This window comes from Pseudophryne corroboree, chromosome 1, assembly GCF_028390025.1.
Source record: "Pseudophryne corroboree isolate aPseCor3 chromosome 1, aPseCor3.hap2, whole genome shotgun sequence".
NCBI lineage: Eukaryota > Metazoa > Chordata > Amphibia > Anura > Myobatrachidae > Pseudophryne > Pseudophryne corroboree.
In genome coordinates this window covers 308,243,037-308,261,558 of record NC_086444.1, presented here as the reverse complement: position 1 = coordinate 308,261,558, position 18,522 = coordinate 308,243,037, and the positions used below count along the sequence as shown (strand labels likewise).

The 18,522-nt window shown below is 44.7% G+C and overlaps 1 protein-coding gene across 1 annotated transcript in view; it reads left to right on the top strand.

The window, feature by feature from the left end:
* Positions 1-16,297, top strand: part of MLXIP (MLX interacting protein) — a 173,083-nt gene extending 156,786 nt beyond the window's left edge. The window contains exons 12-17 of the mRNA XM_063930047.1: positions 1,956-2,068; positions 4,391-4,492; positions 5,232-5,359; positions 5,462-5,585; positions 13,069-13,198; positions 13,372-16,297. Of these exons, the coding sequence (XP_063786117.1) occupies positions 1,956-2,068; positions 4,391-4,492; positions 5,232-5,359; positions 5,462-5,585; positions 13,069-13,198; positions 13,372-13,493 (719 nt within the window). The 3' untranslated portion in view covers positions 13,494-16,297. The remainder of the gene's footprint in view (positions 1-1,955; positions 2,069-4,390; positions 4,493-5,231; positions 5,360-5,461; positions 5,586-13,068; positions 13,199-13,371) is intronic.
* Positions 16,298-18,522: the final 2,225 nt, after the last annotated feature.

Genomic DNA, 18,522 nt, shown 5'->3' with positions numbered 1-18,522 from the left:
CACGCGCAGCCGCTGCGACCCGGACAGCGACGGGTAGCTCCCTGCCGGCGCGCAGGAGCTGTGCTGGTGGGGAGCTACTCTTCAAGTACAAAAGCGTCACAACTGTGCGATGCTCTTGTGCGACGTGGCAGGGCCTGACATATGGGGTGGACTAGCCCTGTGCAGGGGGTTTCCCTCGCATGTCAGGGAAGCTGATCATAGATGTGCTAAATTTAGCACATGTACGCTCAGATCTGAATTAGGCCCTTAGTGTAGAAGTAAAGATTTGCACAATAGACGGACAAGGCATTTTTGTTATACACACTTGAGTCAAAAACATTATGACCACTACCATATGGAGTGAATGACGTGGACTTGCTCTAAACAATGGCACATGCCAATATATATTAGTCTGTAAGGTGGCATTATCTGCACATAGCTGATGTGTTGAATGCAGAAGATCTGGGCAGGCGTAAAGATGTGAGTGGAGGTGCTTAAGGTCAGTCTTGATGAGTGTATGACAGACTGGTCTGAGGAGGTAAAAGCCACAAACCACAGACAGGGTGTTTTGTGGCCAAGACTCATCAATGCTAAGAGGTCAACAAAGATTTTCCCATCTGGTACCATCCAACAAAATCGCACAAATCACAGACAATTGTAATGACAGTGACGGGAGTAGTGTGTATGTATGTATGTATGTATGTGTGTGTGTATGTAGGCTTACCATACTATGCCTTTAAACCGGGGACACTCATGAATTACACAAGTCCGATCAGCAGCGGCTCCACCTTACAATGAAATTAAAGCTGGGCATTCACTAAACAATTATCTGTCAGACAATCTGCCAGATCTGCTCCCAAACACTGGAAAACAGACAAAAACTGTCGTTCATACAAATTGGTTAAATCACAGACAGGTTTTATCCATTTTCCAGTGTTTGGGAGCAAATGGTTGATTGTCATTTGCTCTCATCCATTACCAGATTTTCATTCCAACCAGCCAGATCTGGTAGATTATCTGGCAGATAATTGTGTAGTGTATGCCCAGCTTGATGCCCCGCAATGCGACATCGCGGGGCATCGCACCGGCAGTTTTCGCACCTGAACTGCCAAAGTGATTATCATGCAACAGATTGCATGGTAATCACGTGATGTGCACATCACCGCCGAGTGGGAGCGGCCTGTGGCCGCTCCCGGCGGGTGCCCATCGCAGTGCGATATCTTGCATGTATTTAAAAAAACACATGCGATCGCACTGCGATGCAATAAATATTAAGTGCAGCACATAAGATCCTGAGACGCGAGATTCGACCGGTGTGCCCGCGCATTGCGTCGCATGGTGCACAATATGTGTATACAATCATACGATTGATCGCACAGATGCGATCGAAATCGCATGATTGTATGCCATATCGTATAAGTGTACGGGGGCCAGAAGTCCATACCTCAGCAAGTCACAGCTGTTCTGGTGGCACGTGGAGCAGTAACAGTATATTAGGCAGGTGGTCATAATGTTTTTGGCTCATCAGTGTGTATAGTATAATGTACTTCTAGTGTGTGAGTGGGGGGAGAGGAATAAAAAAACATTGGAAGTCCGGAGTTTAGTGATGGATAAAAGCTGTGGGCAATGCATTTTATTCAGTGGTTATACTCCAGGAGACTTCTAATACCTGGAGTATATTTCACTAAGTGATGCCTTTATTCTGTATAACAAGTTTTTGTAATGAATACTCAAGTGATGATATCTGGTTATAAGTAATGGAATCAGAATTTACTGTGTTATACCTGTTTTTTTTTAAAGAGGTTCTTGTTCATATACATTTTACTTGTGTTTCTAAACTATTCTTGATAACACTACTTTTAAAATGTTTTAGCTCTTTCTATTTGTTATAATATATTTCCACCTGCACATGATTACATATGTAAACCTGAACATATTTCATGGTGTTTCAATATTGTATGTTTTATGTGTTTAAGGCTGGGATTGTCAGAATTCAAGGCAGGGATCACCTTGTGCATCTGAACACAGCCTCAGCCCCCCACACAGCTCAGGAAAAACCACAGTGGAGACGCATGGTTGTATTACTAAGGTACAGTCTCTCCCTGAGCATTACAAGAGAAGAACAAGAACCACTCACCCCTATGAATGACTTGTTTCTCAATATTGGATGTTTGTGTTGATGATTCAGTAAAGAGTAACAAATGCATCTGTATATTGGATGCAGCATTCTAATACTTCACATTGAGTTACACATTTATCCCTTAGAGCAGTGGTTCCCAACCTCGGTCCTCAAGTATCCCCAACAGTTCATGTTTTCCAGGTCTCCTCACAGGATTACAAGTGAAATAATTTGCCCCACCTTTGGATCTTTTATAATGTGTCAGTGAGTAATGAATACACCTGTTCAACTGCTAGGTGACCTGAAAAATATGAACTGTTGGGGGTACTTGAGGACCGAGTTTGGGAACCACTGCCTTAGTGTATTTACATTAGTGGATTTAAGTTTTTGTAGGAAGTTGCTGCCTCGATACCAAATACATGGATTAGATCATACTGTGTCAAAATTCTTACGTAGGGCCTCATTGAGACCTGATCCCAGCAGCAAAATTGTTCTCTAATGGGCAAACCATGTGCAGTGCAGGTGGGGCAGAGAGAGTTAGATTTGGGTGGGATGTGTTCAAACTGAAATATAAATTGCATCGTAAAAATAAAGCAGCCAGTATTTGCCATGCACAGAACCAATATAACCCACCCAAATCTAACTCTCTCTGCACATGTTATATCTGCCTCCCCTGCAGTGCACATGGTTTTGCCCATTAGAGAACAATTTTGCTGTTGCGATCAGGTCTGAATTGGGCCCATAGTACAGCCAATTTCACGCTCTTCCAAATGTTCAACTTGCCCTATTTTAGACCACCAATACCTCTTTCATATATTAAAGTCAACCTTTTTTATTTTTCTATTTCATGTGTCCTGTTAATTGTATTATTTTTGATGTCTTATACAATTTTGTGATGTCATTGGGAGGAGGGTACCGTGCTCCGATTTACTGGCTTTAGCAGGAGTCCTGCACTGACATCGCCACATTTATCTTTGCCATTGATCTGCACTCTCAGTACATAACGCTGAGTTCCAATACATCAGCTCTAAGGCTTTCATTGAGAACTGCTGTGTTGGATCTCTCCTGATAATGGCGAGAGCAGGGCAGTGATTAGATACTCCACTAAGATCTCCTCTTATGTGGGCCGTACAAAAGCCGGGCAAATAAAAGCGTTGGTCCTGACCAGGCATCAGGTGAACGGGAATTGCCCTGATACTCCGCTGGTGTAGGGGCCTCCTAAGATTGGGATTGAGAGGGGAGGAGATGAGCCCTGGCTGGGGATTACAGTTCCTACTGGACTAAGGGGAGTACAGGAAGTGTTTAAGGCTTACATTGAGGGCACAGGACAACTGTCAACCTGGGCTTGACTGTTGGCAGATTGGTTCACTATTGCTCTGCTGTGACAACACCACACCAGTCACTGGTAAAGCCACGTATGTGTGCGTGTGCTTTCGTATATTGTGTTAGATGACGGGCAGCTTGCCACTCACTATGCCGGGACAAACACATTGGGCCAAATGTAATAGAGTGAGAGTTTCCAAAAGTGAGAGATTTGGTAAGGTTTTGCGTTTTTTTTTTTTGTTTTTTTTTAAAGTGGCAATCATTTACGCCGCAAAAACAACCTGGTTTTGCAGTGTAAATGATTGCAACTTTGAAAAAAACTGAAAAACTCTATTACATTTGGCCCAGAAACTCTACAGGGAGGTTTATAATTCTTGATACAGAGCAAAACAAAAAAGTTATATTTACAGGCATTCACTGAGCGTTCTCTAGGAGCTGCTTCCACCTTATAAACCACAGAACTGTTGTGATTCGAGTGTAGGGGGTTCCTGGGCAACAGTGAGCACCTGTTGGGTGTCCCCAAGAGCCGAGGCAACACTGCAGTGTAGAATCTAGGGCGTATATTTAATAAAGGTCGATTTTGATCGATTTTTAATCTATTTCAGATCGATTTAAAATTGATCTTACTCGATGTTGGGCTTATAGAGCTAAAACATTAACTGACAGATGATGATTTAATATTCATTTTTAAATGTTAGTAAAAGTGTCTCTTAGCCCTGGAAGTCCAACATTGATTAGGATCGATTTAAAATCTACTTTTAGTAAATATACCTCTAGAAGTCTTCTCCTTCCTTTTGGTATTGTCATAGCGATTAGCAGAGGTCCCAGCTATATGTACATGCCTGAACCTTGCTTTAATGCAGTGAATGGTGGTGGCCCAAACGGAGGGACACCCTTCAAAATCCTGTTATTGGTATGGAATGCTACATTGGAAAAGGTGTACAGTAACGCAATGTCTTTATTTTGCAGAACCAGAGATTGAAGCCTATTTCTGCAGAACAGAAGAGGAGGTTTAATATAAAAATTGCCTTCAGCACACTGAACAGTTTTGTGTCCTCCAGCACCAAACCGGTAACTACATTCACTCCTATCTACTGTATTGTAGAGTATTGTGCTGCATCACTCAGTGTTGCTAGGGGTATAAATGCTGGTCAGGCGTACAGATAGAGCCACCTTTATCTTGGCCTTTAATAGGATTAACTGAGCCAGGGCAGTCAGATTTAAGGGCCGTATTCACGGGCTATGTGTGCTGAGCGTGCCGGGGGTGGGGGGGGCGCTCATTTCACCCAGCAGGTGAAGTGAGCGACCTGCTAGATTGGCCTGCATGCGCGGGGCTGCTCATCGCTATCGCTGTGAGGGGTACATATACGGAGTGATCGCTGCTTAAAATCTAAGCAATCTAATCAGATTCCTTAGATTTTAAGCAGCGATCGCTCCGTGAGTACCCCCCTTAAATCCCCTGCTGTAATGACTTAATCCCCTGCTGTATTGTTCTCTCATTATATTGCAGCTGAGAACAATAGATGAAATGCTTATGCTAATAAACCATGGTGTGCCTAGGCGCAACATACAGTAGAAGTCAAGATAATCGTGGCTCCATCTGTATGTATATTATTCATAGATTGTTTTCAGAGTGGTGATACCATTGTACAATACACTGCCTGCTGTCAGGATGTTTGCAGAGTCAGAGTTGCACATGTCAACAACAGTCTGAGACACAGGAGTCAGTGCTGCTATCCATAGGGTGCAGTATGCACTAATGTTCAAGGGGTAATTTATCAAACTAAGTATTTATTGTCTTCTGAATCAGATCAGCCATGCCATCACACTACAGAAGACAGTGGAGCATATTGCGAAGCTGCAACAAGAAAGGGCTCATGTGTTGGAAGAAATGAAGCGACTCAGGGAAGAGGTGGAAGAATTAAACATTGCTATCAAGTACGTATCTTCATATTATTCGGGTCTCACTCTCTTCCAGAAACGAGGCTAACACTTCTGCAGTAGCGATAAACACTGAAACTAACTTGCTGCTGTTTTCAGTTCTTGTCAGCAGCAGCTTCCAGCCACAGGGGTACCAATAGCGCCACAGAGGGTCAGTCGCATGAGGGAACTTTTTGACAAGTATGTGAAAACCAGAACTATTCAAAACTGGAGATTCTGGATCGTATCCTTTTTGGACAAAGTAGTTTGACGTTTATCATATTTTGTGATCTGCTTTGTCAAGCTTCTAAGATACTAAATGACAAACATATGGAATGGCTCATATCCAGTTAGTAGTAAATGCTGTACTGGCAGAGAAAGGGTTTCTTAATAGCACAGGATGTATAAAAAGTCCCCACTTGTGGAATGAATGCTGCTGCCTGATGACTGCTGCTGATTGATACAGCTGGGAGCACCTGCCCGGATCAGTAAATGTAGGTGTGATACTGGATACAGTTTTCAAATGGGCAATGATAAGCAAGCAAACTTATTGTAGTGTAGGGCTTCCACTTTATGTGACATGTCACAGGCAACCAAAGCAAAGAGACAAAAATAAATGAGATCAGAGTTGTACTTATACCTGACATTGGGTTTCATCATACCACAGATTAATACGGGTGTTCCTTGTGCTGATCCCTGGTTGGATTGCAGGTCTCACTGAATCTTTAAGGGAACCAATGTGACAACAACCTTTGTGGGATACAATGGTCCCAACAGTGGCTACAGGCGCAGTGTACCAATGTTCAGTGCAATATGGGACCCACATCGATGGCTGTAGTACGGCTGCAGTCATCAGTTCATTCTGCAGCCGTTTAGGGGGTGGGGAGATGGCAGCAATGGTCTCTGTTTTGTGAGAGTGCTGAGGCCAGGATCTCGGTCTTCTGACAGATTTCCTGGCCTCTGCAAGGGAGATATAGTGGCCAGTGTGCATAACCTCATGGGTTACTCAGCTGGCCCTTGGTGTTGCAGGTGGTCCTATGCTGTGTCCTTGGACACAGCACTGGATTACACATGCATGCGGGAGGCATCTACTGTACTTATACCAGACACCACCTGCTGCATTATCATATGCTGGTGTCACTGCTGCTTCCAAGTAGGGAGCAGCGATGCTATTTCCAGCCATATCGGAATCCCCCCCCCTCCCCCCAATGTCTGCACATTTTAATGCACAATTACTATATTTAACAGCTTGAGAAAAATAAAATCCTGAAAGTGACATCCAAAAATAAGATTTTACTCACCGGTAAATCTATTTCTCGTAGTCCGTAGTGGATGCTGGGGACTCCGTAAGGACCATGGGGAATAGACGGGCTCCGCAGGAGACTGGGCACTCTAAAGAAAGATTTAGTACTACTGGTGTGCACTGGCTCCTCCCTCTATGCCCCTCCTCCAGACCTCAGTTAAGGAAACTGTGCCCGGAAGAGCTGACATTACAAGGAAAGGATTTTGGAATCCAGGGTAAGACTCATACCAGCCACACCAATCACACCGTATAACTTGTGATAACATACCCAGTTAACAGTATGAACAACAACAAAGCATCAACCATGGATGCCAACATAACATAACCCTTTATTAAGCAATAACTATATACACGTATTGCAGAAAGTCCGCACTTGGGACGGACACCCAGCATCCACTACGGACTACGATAAAATTGATTTACCGGTGAGTAAAATCTTATTTTCTCTAACGTCCTAGTGGATGCTGGGGACTCCGTAAGGACCATGGGGATTATACCAAAGCTCCCAAACGGGCGGGAGAGTGCGGATGACTCTGCAGCACCGAATGGGCAAACTCAAGGTCCTCCTCAGCCAGGGTATCAAACTTGTAGAATTTTGCAAAAGTGTTTGAACCCTACCAAGTAGCTGCTCGGCAAAGCTGTAATGCCGAGACCCCTCGGGCAGCCGCCCAAGAAGAGCCCACCTTCCTCGTGGAATGGGCTTTTATCGATTTCGGATGCGGCAATCCAGCCGCAGAATGAGCCTGCTGAATCGTGTTACAGATCCAGCGAGCAATAGTTTGCTTTGAAGCAGGAGCACCCAGCTTGTTGGATGCATACAGGATAAACAGCGAGTCAGTTTTCCTGACTCCAGCGGTTCTGGCCACATAAATCTTCAAAGCCCTGACTACATCAAGCAACTTGGAATCCTCCAAGTCACGAGTAGCCGTAGGTACCACAATAGGTTGGTTCAGATGAAAAGATGACACCACCTTCGGCAGAAATTGTGGACGAGTCCGCAATTCTGCCCTGTCCACATGGAAAACCAGATAGGGGCTTTTACATGACAAAGCCGCCAATTCTGACACACGCCTAGCCGAAGCTAAGGCCAATAGCATGACCACCTTCCACGTGAGATACTTTAGCTTTACGGTCTTAAGTGGCTCAAACCAGTGGGATTTCAGGAAACCCAACACCACGTTGAGATCCCAAGGTGCCACTGGTGGCACAAAAGGGGGCTAAATATGCAGCACTCCCTTAACAAACGTCTGAACCTCAGGAAGAGAAGCCAGTTCTTTTTGAAAGAAAATGGATAGGGCCGAAATCTGGACCTTTATGGACCCCAATTTCAAGCCCATAGTCACTCCAGACTGTAGGAAGTGCAGGAACCGGCCCAGCTGGAATTCCTCTGTAGGGGCCTTCCTGGCCTCACACCAGGCAACATATTTTCGCCATATACGGTGATAGTGTTTTGCTGTCACGTCCTTCCTAGCCTTTATCAGCGTAGGAATAACTTCATCCGGAATGCCTTTCTCCGCTAGGATCCGGCGTTCAACCGCCATGCCGTCAAACGCAGCCGCGGTAAGTCTTGGAACAGACAGGGCCCCTGTTGCAACAGGTCCTGTCTGAGAGGCAGAGGCCATGGGTCCTCTGTGAGCATTTCTTGCAGTTCCGGGTACCAAGTCCATCTTGGCCAATCCGGAACAATGAGTATTGTTCTCACTCCTCTTTTTCTTACGATTCTCAGCACCTTGGGTATGAGAGGAAGAGGAGGAAATACATAGACCGACTGGAACACCCACGGTGTCACTAGTGCGTCCACAGCTATCGCCTGAGGGTCCCTTGACCTGGCGCAATACCTTTTTAGCTTTTTGTTGAGGCGGGATGCCATCATGTCCACCTGTGGCAGTTCCCATCGATTTGTAATCTGCGTGAAGACTTCTTGATGAAGTCCCCACTCTCCCGGGTGGAGGTCGTGCCTGCTGAGGAAGTCTGCTTCCCAGTTGTCCACTCCCGGAATGAACACTGCTGACAGTGCTTGCACGTGATTCTCCGCCCAACGAAGAATCCTGGTGGCTTCTGCCATCGCCACCCTGCTTCTTGTGCCGCCCTGGCGGTTTACATGAGCCACTGCGGTGATGTTGTCTGACTGAATCAGCACCGGTTGGTTGCGAAGCAGAGGCTCCGCTTGACTCAGAGCGTCGTATATGGCCCTTAGTTCCAGGATATTTATGTGCAGACAAGCCTCCTGACTTGACCACAACCCTTGGAAGTTTCTTCCCTGAGTGACTGGCTCGCATCCGTGGTCACCAGGACCCAGTCCTGTATGCCGAACCTGCGGCCCTCGAGAAGGTGAGCACTCTGCAGCCACCACAGAAGAGACACCCTGGCCCTGGGGGATAGGGTGATCAGCCGATGCATCTGAAGATGCGATCCAGACCACTTGTCCAACAGATCCCACTGAAAGATCCTCGCATGGAACCTGCCGAAGGGAATGGCTTCGTATGATGCCATCATCTTTCCCAGGACTCGCGTGCAGTGATGCACCGACACCTGTTTCGGTTTTAAGAGGTCTCTGACTAGAGTCACGAGTTCCTGAGCCTTCTCCGCCGGGAGAAACACCTTCTTCTGGTCTGTGTCCAGAATCATGCCCAGAAAGGGCAGACGCGTCGTAGGAATCAGCTGCGACTTTGGGATATTCAGAATCCAGCCATGCTGTTGCAACACTTCCTGAGATTGTGCTACGCTGATCAGCAACTGCTCTCTGGACCTCGCCTTTATGAGGAGATCGTCCAAGTATGGGATAATTGTGACTCCTTGCTTTCTCAGGAGCACCATCATTTCCGCCATTATCTTGGTAAATATTCTCGGTGCCGTGGAGAGCCCAAACGGCAACGTCTGGAATTGGTAATGACGGTCCTGTACCACAAATCTGAGGTACTCCTGATGAGGAGGATAAATGGGGACATGCAAGTAAGCATCCTTGATGTCCAGAGACACCATAAAATCCCCCTCTTCCCGGCTTGCAATGACCGCTCTGAGCGATTCCATTTTGAACTTGAATCTTTTCAGATAAATGTTCAGGGACTTTAAATTCAATATGGGTCTGACCGAACCGTCCGGTTTCGGTACCACAAACATTGTGGAATAGTATCCCCTTCCCTGTTGAAGGAGGGGAACCTTTACCACCACCTGCTGGAGATATAGCTTGTGAATTGCCGCTAACACTACTTCCCTTTCCATGGGGGAAGCTGGCAGGGCCGATTTGATGTAACGGTGAGGGGGCATCACTTCGAATTCCAGCTTGTATCCCTGAGACACAATCTGTATAGCCCAGGGATCCACCTGTGAGCGAACCCACTGGTGGCTGAAATTTCGGAGACGAGCCCCCACCGCTCCTGGCTCCACCTGTGGAGCCCCAGTGTCATGCGGTGGATTTAGTGGAAGCCGGGGAGGACTTCTGTTCCTGGGAACTAGCTGTATTGTGCAGCTTCTTTCCTCTACCCCTGCCTCTGGCAAGAAAAGACGCACCTCGGACTTTCTTGCCTCTTTGTGATCGAAAGGACTGCATTTGGTAATACGGTGCTTTCTTAGGTTGTGAGGGAATATATGGCAAAAAATTTGACTTCCCAGCCGTAGCTGTGGAAACTAGGTCCGAGAGACCGTCCCCAAACAATTCCTCACCCTTATAAGGTAAAACCTCCATGTGCTTTTTTGAGTCTGCATCACCTGTCCATTGCCGAGTCCACAGGACCCTTCTGGCAGAAATTGACATTGCATTTATTCTAGAGCCCAGTAGGCAAATGTCTCTCTGGGCATCCCTCATATATAGGACAGCGTCTTTTATATGCCCCAGGGTCAGTAATATAGTATCCTTGTCCAAGGTATCAAGTTCCTCAGACAGAGTATCTGTCCATGCTGCTACAGCACTACACATCCAGGCCGACGCAATTGCCGGCCTTAGTAGGGTACCTGAATGTGTATAAACGGACTTCAGGATACTTTCCTGCTTCCTATCCGCAGGATCCTTTAGGGAGGCCGTATCCTGTGACTGCAGAGCCACCTTTTTAGATAAGTGTGTCAGAGCTTTGTCTACCCTAGGGGAGGATTCCCAGCGCATCCTGTCCGTTGGCGGGAAAGGGTACGCCATAAGTAACCTTTTGGAAATCAGCACTTTCCTATCGGGGGAATCCCACGCTTTTTCACATAACTCATTTAACTCGTGAAGGGGGAAAAGTCACCTCTTGCTTTTTCTCCCCATACATATAAACCCTCTTGTCAGGGACAGGGTTTACCTCTGATATGTGCAATACATCCTTCATTGCTATAATCATGTAGCGGATGGCTTTAGCCATTTTAGGCTGCAATTTTGCATCATCGTCATCGACACTGGAGTCAGGATCCGTGTCGATATCTGTGCCAACAATTTGGGATAGTGGGCGCTTCTGAGACCCTGACGGCCTCTGCGCTGTAGGATCAGGCATGGGCTGAGACCCCGACTGTCCCAAGGTGTCAGCTTTATCCAACCTTTTATGCAAGGAGTTTACATTATCATTTAACACCTTCCACATATCCATCCAATCAGGTGTCGGCGCCGTTGGCGGAGACACGTCATTCATCTGCACCTGCTCTGCCTCCACATAGCCCTCCTCGTCAAACATGTCGACACAAGCGTACCGACACACCACACACACAGGGGATGCTTTATATGAGGACAGGACCCCCACAAGGCCTTTTGGAGAGACGAGAGAGAGTATGCCAGCACACACCCCAGCGCTATATAACCCAGGAATCACACAGTAACTTAGTGTTTACCCAGTAGCTGGTGTATATATGATTAATGCGCTAAATTTATGTGCCCCCCCCCCTCTCTTTTTACCCTCTTTCTACCGTGAGTCTGCAGGGGAGAGCCTGGGGAGCTTCCTCTCAGCGGAGCTGTGGAGAGAAAATGGCGCTGGTGAGTGCTGAGGAAGAAGGCCCCGCCCCCTCAGCGACGGGCTTCTGTCCCGCGATTTTGTGTAAAATTAATGGTGGGGGCTCATGCATATTACAGTGCCCAGCTGTATATATGCTGCTTTTTTGCCAGGAGGTACTCAATTGCTGCCCAGGGCGCCCCCTACCCTGCGCCCTGCACCCTACAGTGACCGGAGTGTGTGGGTTAGTGTTGGCGCAATGGCACACAGCTGCAGTGCTGTGCGCTACCTCATATGAAGACATGAGTCTTCTGCCGCCGATTTTGACGTCTTCTTGCTTCAACCCGCCGGCTTCTGTCTTCTGACTCTGCGAGGGGGACGGCGGCGCGGCTCCGGGAACGGACGACCAAGGTTAAGTTCCTCTGTTCGATCCCTGTGGAGCTAATGGTGTCCAGTAGCCTAAGAAGCGCAACCTAGCCGCAGTTAGTAGGTTTGCTTCTCTCCCCTCAGTCCCACGTAGCAGAGAGTCTGTTGCCAGCAGAAGCTCTCTGAAAATAAAAAACCTAACTAAAATACTTTCTTATTAGCAAGCTCAGGAGAGCTCACTAAAATGCACCCAGCTCTGTCTGGGCACAGATTCTAACTGAGATCTGGAGGAGGGGCATAGAGGGAGGAGCCAGTGCACACCAGTAGTACTAAATCTTTCTTAGAGTGTCCAGTCTACTGCGGAGCCCGTCTATTCCCCATGGTCCTTACGGAGTCCCCAGCATCCACTAGGACGTTAGAGAAAACTGGGCGCTCCATCAGTCAGTATTTTGTATGGCCTCACAGCGTACAGGTTTCTTGTAGCCAGCTAAGTCTTTTTACTCGTGTTGTCATGTGCTCTTTTCCTAACACAAATTGTACTATATTATTGCTTAATGAATGTTGCCCCATACCTGTTCAATCATCATTTATCATGATTTGGTAACTTCTGCAATTAGTAATTGTGCAGAATATGTAATGTTTAAGCAGTGGCGTCACAAAAGTGGTGCGGGCCACACCCTGGTGTCATCTGCTGATGGGTAACGCCAAAGTGCTGACAAGAGCAGGGTGCTTCACTGTAACATTACGTGCAGGAGCCGGCACTGCACTTGCACTGGTCCCCTGGGGCAACCCGTATCTCCGTCACCCCCGGAGCGACAAAATGGGGGTCCCAGACGTGAGGTCACACCCCCTTTCCAGCAGGGCCACGTCCCTTTTTTGCAGGGGCACTTAATATGCCCTCTGCACCGGGTGCCACTGCAATCCGTGACGTCTGTGGTTTGTTAGATCCCTGTACGAACGTCTCATTAATGCATGCAACTGTGTAATTCCTTTGTCTTCATACACAGAGCCCTGTTGCATGTAACTCTGCATTCTCTGCGCGCCTGTGGTACAGGTCCCATGTTTCTCTCAGTCACAAAAATATGGATACGTTATGTTTCATCTCTGAGTGACGTGCTCATGTCAAACTTTTTTTATTAATTCCTTAACTTACTTTGTAAACTCAGTTCAGCATCATCATTAAACCATTGTTTGACTCTTTCAATGACATGGTATCAACAACCAGCATCGATGAGTTATACAGAACCACTCTAGAATGGCTGGATCTGCATTGTTCCCTTCCCTCTCTGAGGCCCAGTAAGTACTTACACACACACACACACACACACACACACACACACCAATATTTCTACACTTGTACAAACTAGTTATACACTTTAGAACATGTTAGTTGCTGTACTGTTGGCATATTACACAAACTGCTCTCTTACAGACCCGTTAATTTCATTTTTCAAACCTTTTCCCCTTAGTGGTTCTGAGCACACTCCGCTATCTGAGCACGACGACATCCATTCTGTCTGATCCATCAAGCCTGCCCGAGCAAGCCAGACAGGCTGTTAATAAGAACAGTAAGAGTGGCGGAGGATCTTAAATGATGAACTTTTCCATAAGTGGAAATAAATGCTTGTGCTGTTTCCTTGCATTGCTCTGTGAGCCATGATCCTACACTCCACCTGAGTAACTGTGCTGAAGCAATCGATGAATGGCCGTCCCAATGCGTCCATGGCTATCAGGGAATCCCCATCTTGGCGAATTTCAAAGGTGTCGCTACAGCGAAGAGCAGAAATAACCGGAGACTTTCTGCACTATTAACCTCGGCAAGAAAAGCTATAGCTGATTCCAGACATAAAAAAACCAAGAGTCAAAGGGAAATACATTTCTGTGATGTTATCTATTACTATTTGTTGTCAACAAATACAACCTCTTATTTTAAGTGTTTTTACCCAACTTCTGTAGGCTTTTACCAGACTTCTAGCAGTGATCTAATGGCATTTGTAAACCGTAAGCGAAAATAGGTCTGTATAATGATAATCAGCTCATCCTTTCATTTATTTAACGGACACCTTATTTCACTCAGGTTTTTGCGGTTTCATTTTTCCAAGGTAGTTTGTGGTGACAATGCTACATTGATGCATCATCCCAGAGATTACGTCGTTGCCATGAGTAACTCCTTTGTTTATAGATACAGAGGCAGGAAGTTGCACAGCTGGCTGTGACGTTGGCATCTGCTTTCAGTTAGCAGACACTGCAGGCTCTAATATAAGTATTGCGTCTGTATGTATCTACTGTATATCTAGGTGTGTGTATATGTGTGTATATAGGTATACAATATATCAACAGAACCTTCCTATTGACTGTAGTAAAGTGGGTACACTATACGACATGTGCAATCTTTCTAAAGTTGACCAATCTGCAGAATCTTGTAGTGTTCACCCAATCTATCGTTTACACAAGTCACCGTGCTGCATATCAGATAGGACGATGTGATGTTGTTACAGTAAGCGTGTAAGGGAGTATTGCACTGCCATCATTGTTGCGCTTCATCACCGCGCAGCTGGGTCGCACCGTTGTTCAGGTATGTTCCTAGCTTTAGTCAGAAGCGTAATGGACTTTTTGTGCAGAAGTGTCGCCATGCTTCTCAGGTAAAAGGTGCCATTGCTTTGATTATTAGAATGGTTTAAGAAACAGGAAATACATCACATGGATAACTTGTCTATCTTCAATATCTTACACTGAAATTATTCAGAGAAAATGTATCTTTTCCCTTAGAACTGCATTTAATGTGTATATTGACACATACGCCTCTACTAAACCAGCCAGGGATCAGAGCTCGCATTCTAGTAGATTCTGGCTTCTAGATCTACAGTAGTTTTAAACTGTCCTCCCGCCCTGGTCTTTTTAAATGGTTAATTTAAATCTACAATTGAAATGCTAGTCCCCTGTACAATGATCTGTGGTGTTTTACAGTAAAAGATACTGGTGTACAAACAACCTGTCTAAATGCAGACAAAGCCGTATTTACTTTTGAAATAAAGTTTTCCTGCAGCTTCTGAAAACCTTAACATAATTTGTATCTTACTTAAATATGCCCTGTAAGCAGTGGAATAATATGTGAGCATGTTTTGCTTACTGCCAGGCACAATGTAATAATAGTAACTTGTAATATAAGGCTGTGTTAGTCCACGGTGCTCAGACACCATGAAATCTTATGTCCATGTTCCTTTCGAACTTTGCATGAGTGTTATACACAGGGATTTTTTTTGTTCAAAGAAACAATAAATTGGTCAATATGGGTGGGTACAGTATGTGTGTGTGTATGTATATATATATATATATATATATATATATATATATACAGTGCTGTGCACAAGTTTGAAAAAATGCTGCAAAGTAAGAATGCTTACTAAAATAGAACTGTTAATAGTAGAATGCAAAGTGAATGATGAGAAGAGAAATCTAAATCAAATCAATATCTGGTGCGACCACCATTTACCTTCAACACAGCATCAATTCATCAATTATTCTAGGTACACTTGCACAATTTTTGAAGGATCTTGGCAGAGAGATTGTACCAAACTTCTTTGAGAACTAACCACAGATGACCTGTGGATGTAAGCTTGCTCCAAATGTTGATCAGGACTCTGTGGGGGCCATATCATCACTTCCAGGACTCCTTGTTCTTTATGCTGAAGATAGTTCTTAATGACATTGGCTGTATGTTTGGAGTTGTTGTCCTGCTGCAGAATAAATTTGGAGCTAATCAGATGCTTCCCTGATGGTATTGCATGATGGCTAAGTACCTGCCTGTATTTCTCAGCATTGAGGACACCATAATCCTGACCAAATCCCCAACTCCATTTGCTGAAATGCAGCCCCAAACTTGCAAGGAACAGCCACCATGCATCACTGTTACCTGAAGGCACTCATTATTTTACTGCTCTCCAACCCTTCGGCGAACAAACTGCCTTCTGTTACAGTCAAATATTTAAAATTTTGACTCATCAGTCCAGAGCACCTGCTTCCATTTTTCTGCACCCCAGTTCCTGTGTTTTCATGCATAGTTGAGTCGCTTGGCTTTGTTTCCATGTCAAATGTTTGGCTTTATGGATGCAGTTCTTCCATTAAGACCACTTCTGGCCAGACTTCTCCAAACAGTAGATGGGTGTATCTGGGTCCCACTGCTTTCTGCCAGTTCTGAGCTGATGGCAGTGGTGGACATCTTCTGATTTCGAAGGCAAATAAGCGTGATGTCTTTCATCTGATGCACTGATGCAAGTTTCCTTGGCCGACCACTGCGTCTACAGTCCTCAACATTGCCTGTTTCTTTGTGCTTCAGTTCTGAGAAATACAGGCAGGTACTTATCCATCATGCAATACCATCTGAGAGGCATCAGACTGGATCCAAATCTATTCTGCAGCAGGACAATGACCCCAAACATACAGCTAATGTCATTAAGAATCCTCTTCAGAGTAACAAGGAGTCCTGGAAGTGATGATATGTTGACCTCAACATCATTGAGTCTGTATGGTATTACATGAAGAGACAGAAGGATTTGAGCAAGCCTTGATCCAAAGAAGATATGTGATTAGTTCTCCAAGATGTTCCTTCAAAAACTGTGTGCAAGTGTACCTAGAAGAATTGATGCTGTTTTGAAGGCAAAGAGTGGTCACACCAAATACTAATTTGACTTAGATTTCTCTTCTGTTCATTCAGTTTGCAGTTTGTTAGTTGCTAAAAATAAACTATTAACACTTCTATTTTTGAAAGCAGTCTTACTTTGTAGCATTTTTTGCACAGTACTGTATATGTGCGTGTGTGTAAATATATATACATACATACATACATACATACGCCAGTGCTGATTGACAGACTGCCTCTGTTTTTCTGTCTCATAGGTAGACGTGGCAACACTATGCTGTTTATTGTGAAGCTAATACATCGATGTGTTTGAAACTGGGGTTGGACTGCCGTAGTCATCTTTATTTGGTCACAGCGAAGATCTTGTACATTTCGTCATAGTGGCTGAGGAAGATGTGTCCGAGATTACGTCAGATATGTGTGATTGAATTTTGTATTGAACTTGGAAAAAGCGGAAATGAAAATCGTGAAATCTTACCGCAAGTATATGGTGGAGCAACAATAAGCCGTGCTGCTGTATTTCAATGCTTTTTCAGTTAATTTGATATAATATGCTGAACCCGTTCAAATGAGCTGCCAAGTGTAACCGAAAGTTTGCGTAAAGATAATCTTGTCATTTTGCAACATCTCCGCAGCTTTGGCAATGTTAACATCTGTGACTGCGGTGGATGGTCTCCCAGAATGCACTGCGTCAGTCACCCTCTTTGAAGTGCTTCCACCACCGAAATACTCTAGCACGGCTAATTTTCTCCACTGTAAACTTGCCATAACATTTCATGAGTTTCATTTCCGCTTTTTCCAAGTTTAACACAAAATTAAATCACACATCTAATCTCAGACATTTTCCTCCTCTGCCATGGTGAGACGTACGCAGTCACTCGCTGTGACCAAACAAAGATGACTATGGCAGACCAACCATAGTTTCAGATACATCAATGTATGAGCTTCACAATAACCAGCATAGCGTTGCCACAACTACCTATGGGACAGAAAAATAGAGTCCGTCTCATTACTTTTCAATCAGCCCTCATACGTATATGTGTGTGTGTATATGTATGTATATATATATATGTGTGTGTGTGTGTGTGTGTGTGTGTGTGTGTGTGTGTGTGTGTGTGTATATGTAGAAAATGTGTTACTTGTTACTTGTTTTGTTCTACATTCAGTATTTTTAGAGACAAGATAAGGTAATGGTGGCATAGGTGCTAATTTCTGGAATGGCAACAAATCCGTTCCAGGGTATTCTTTTATTTTATTTTTTAAGCAGCACAAGCTTTGTAAACAAAATAGGTATCACTAGATTAGATAGAGGTGAAATAGTTTATACCTGCCCAACCAAATGTTAAATACGCAAACATTGCAGCTATGTTTAAATAGAAAACTTGCACTCAGAGGGGAATTTAAAATTTGATGTAGGTTCAGTATATTAATCAAAGTTTCAGGCCCATTCAGTAGGTCTTGATAGAAGACCCATCATTGGTCCAAGAAGTTGATTTCTGGTTCAATTACTGTTTCTCTTTCCCCATGAGTGCCCATTTTTCTCTTTCTGTCACCGCATTATCACATTGTTTTGCAGTCCTTCTCAATGACTGCAGCAAGAGACACTTGGGCTTATTTGCTAAAAATTAGTTTTATATTGCTGTATGTTGCCTTTAAACGTAAATAAATTGCAACTTTAAATCTCACCACAAAACTGACCGAAATCAGTGGTTTGTATAGTCGACATTTAGTACATTTTCCCCTTGATGTCTATGCATATTGCATTATCGCCCAACAGCAGTAATTTTCTGGTTTTATATAATAATTCTATTTGAGATGGCATTTATTGTCTGTGCATGGGTTTAATGTTTACCAGCGAAAAATAAAGCAATAAATATTTGACATCCTCTGAGTTAGTGTTTTGTGGTGAATTTGTTTCCAGGAATATAGCTGCCAACATGACCTACAGGAGGCTTTGTGTGTAGACAGACAAGATAAAGCA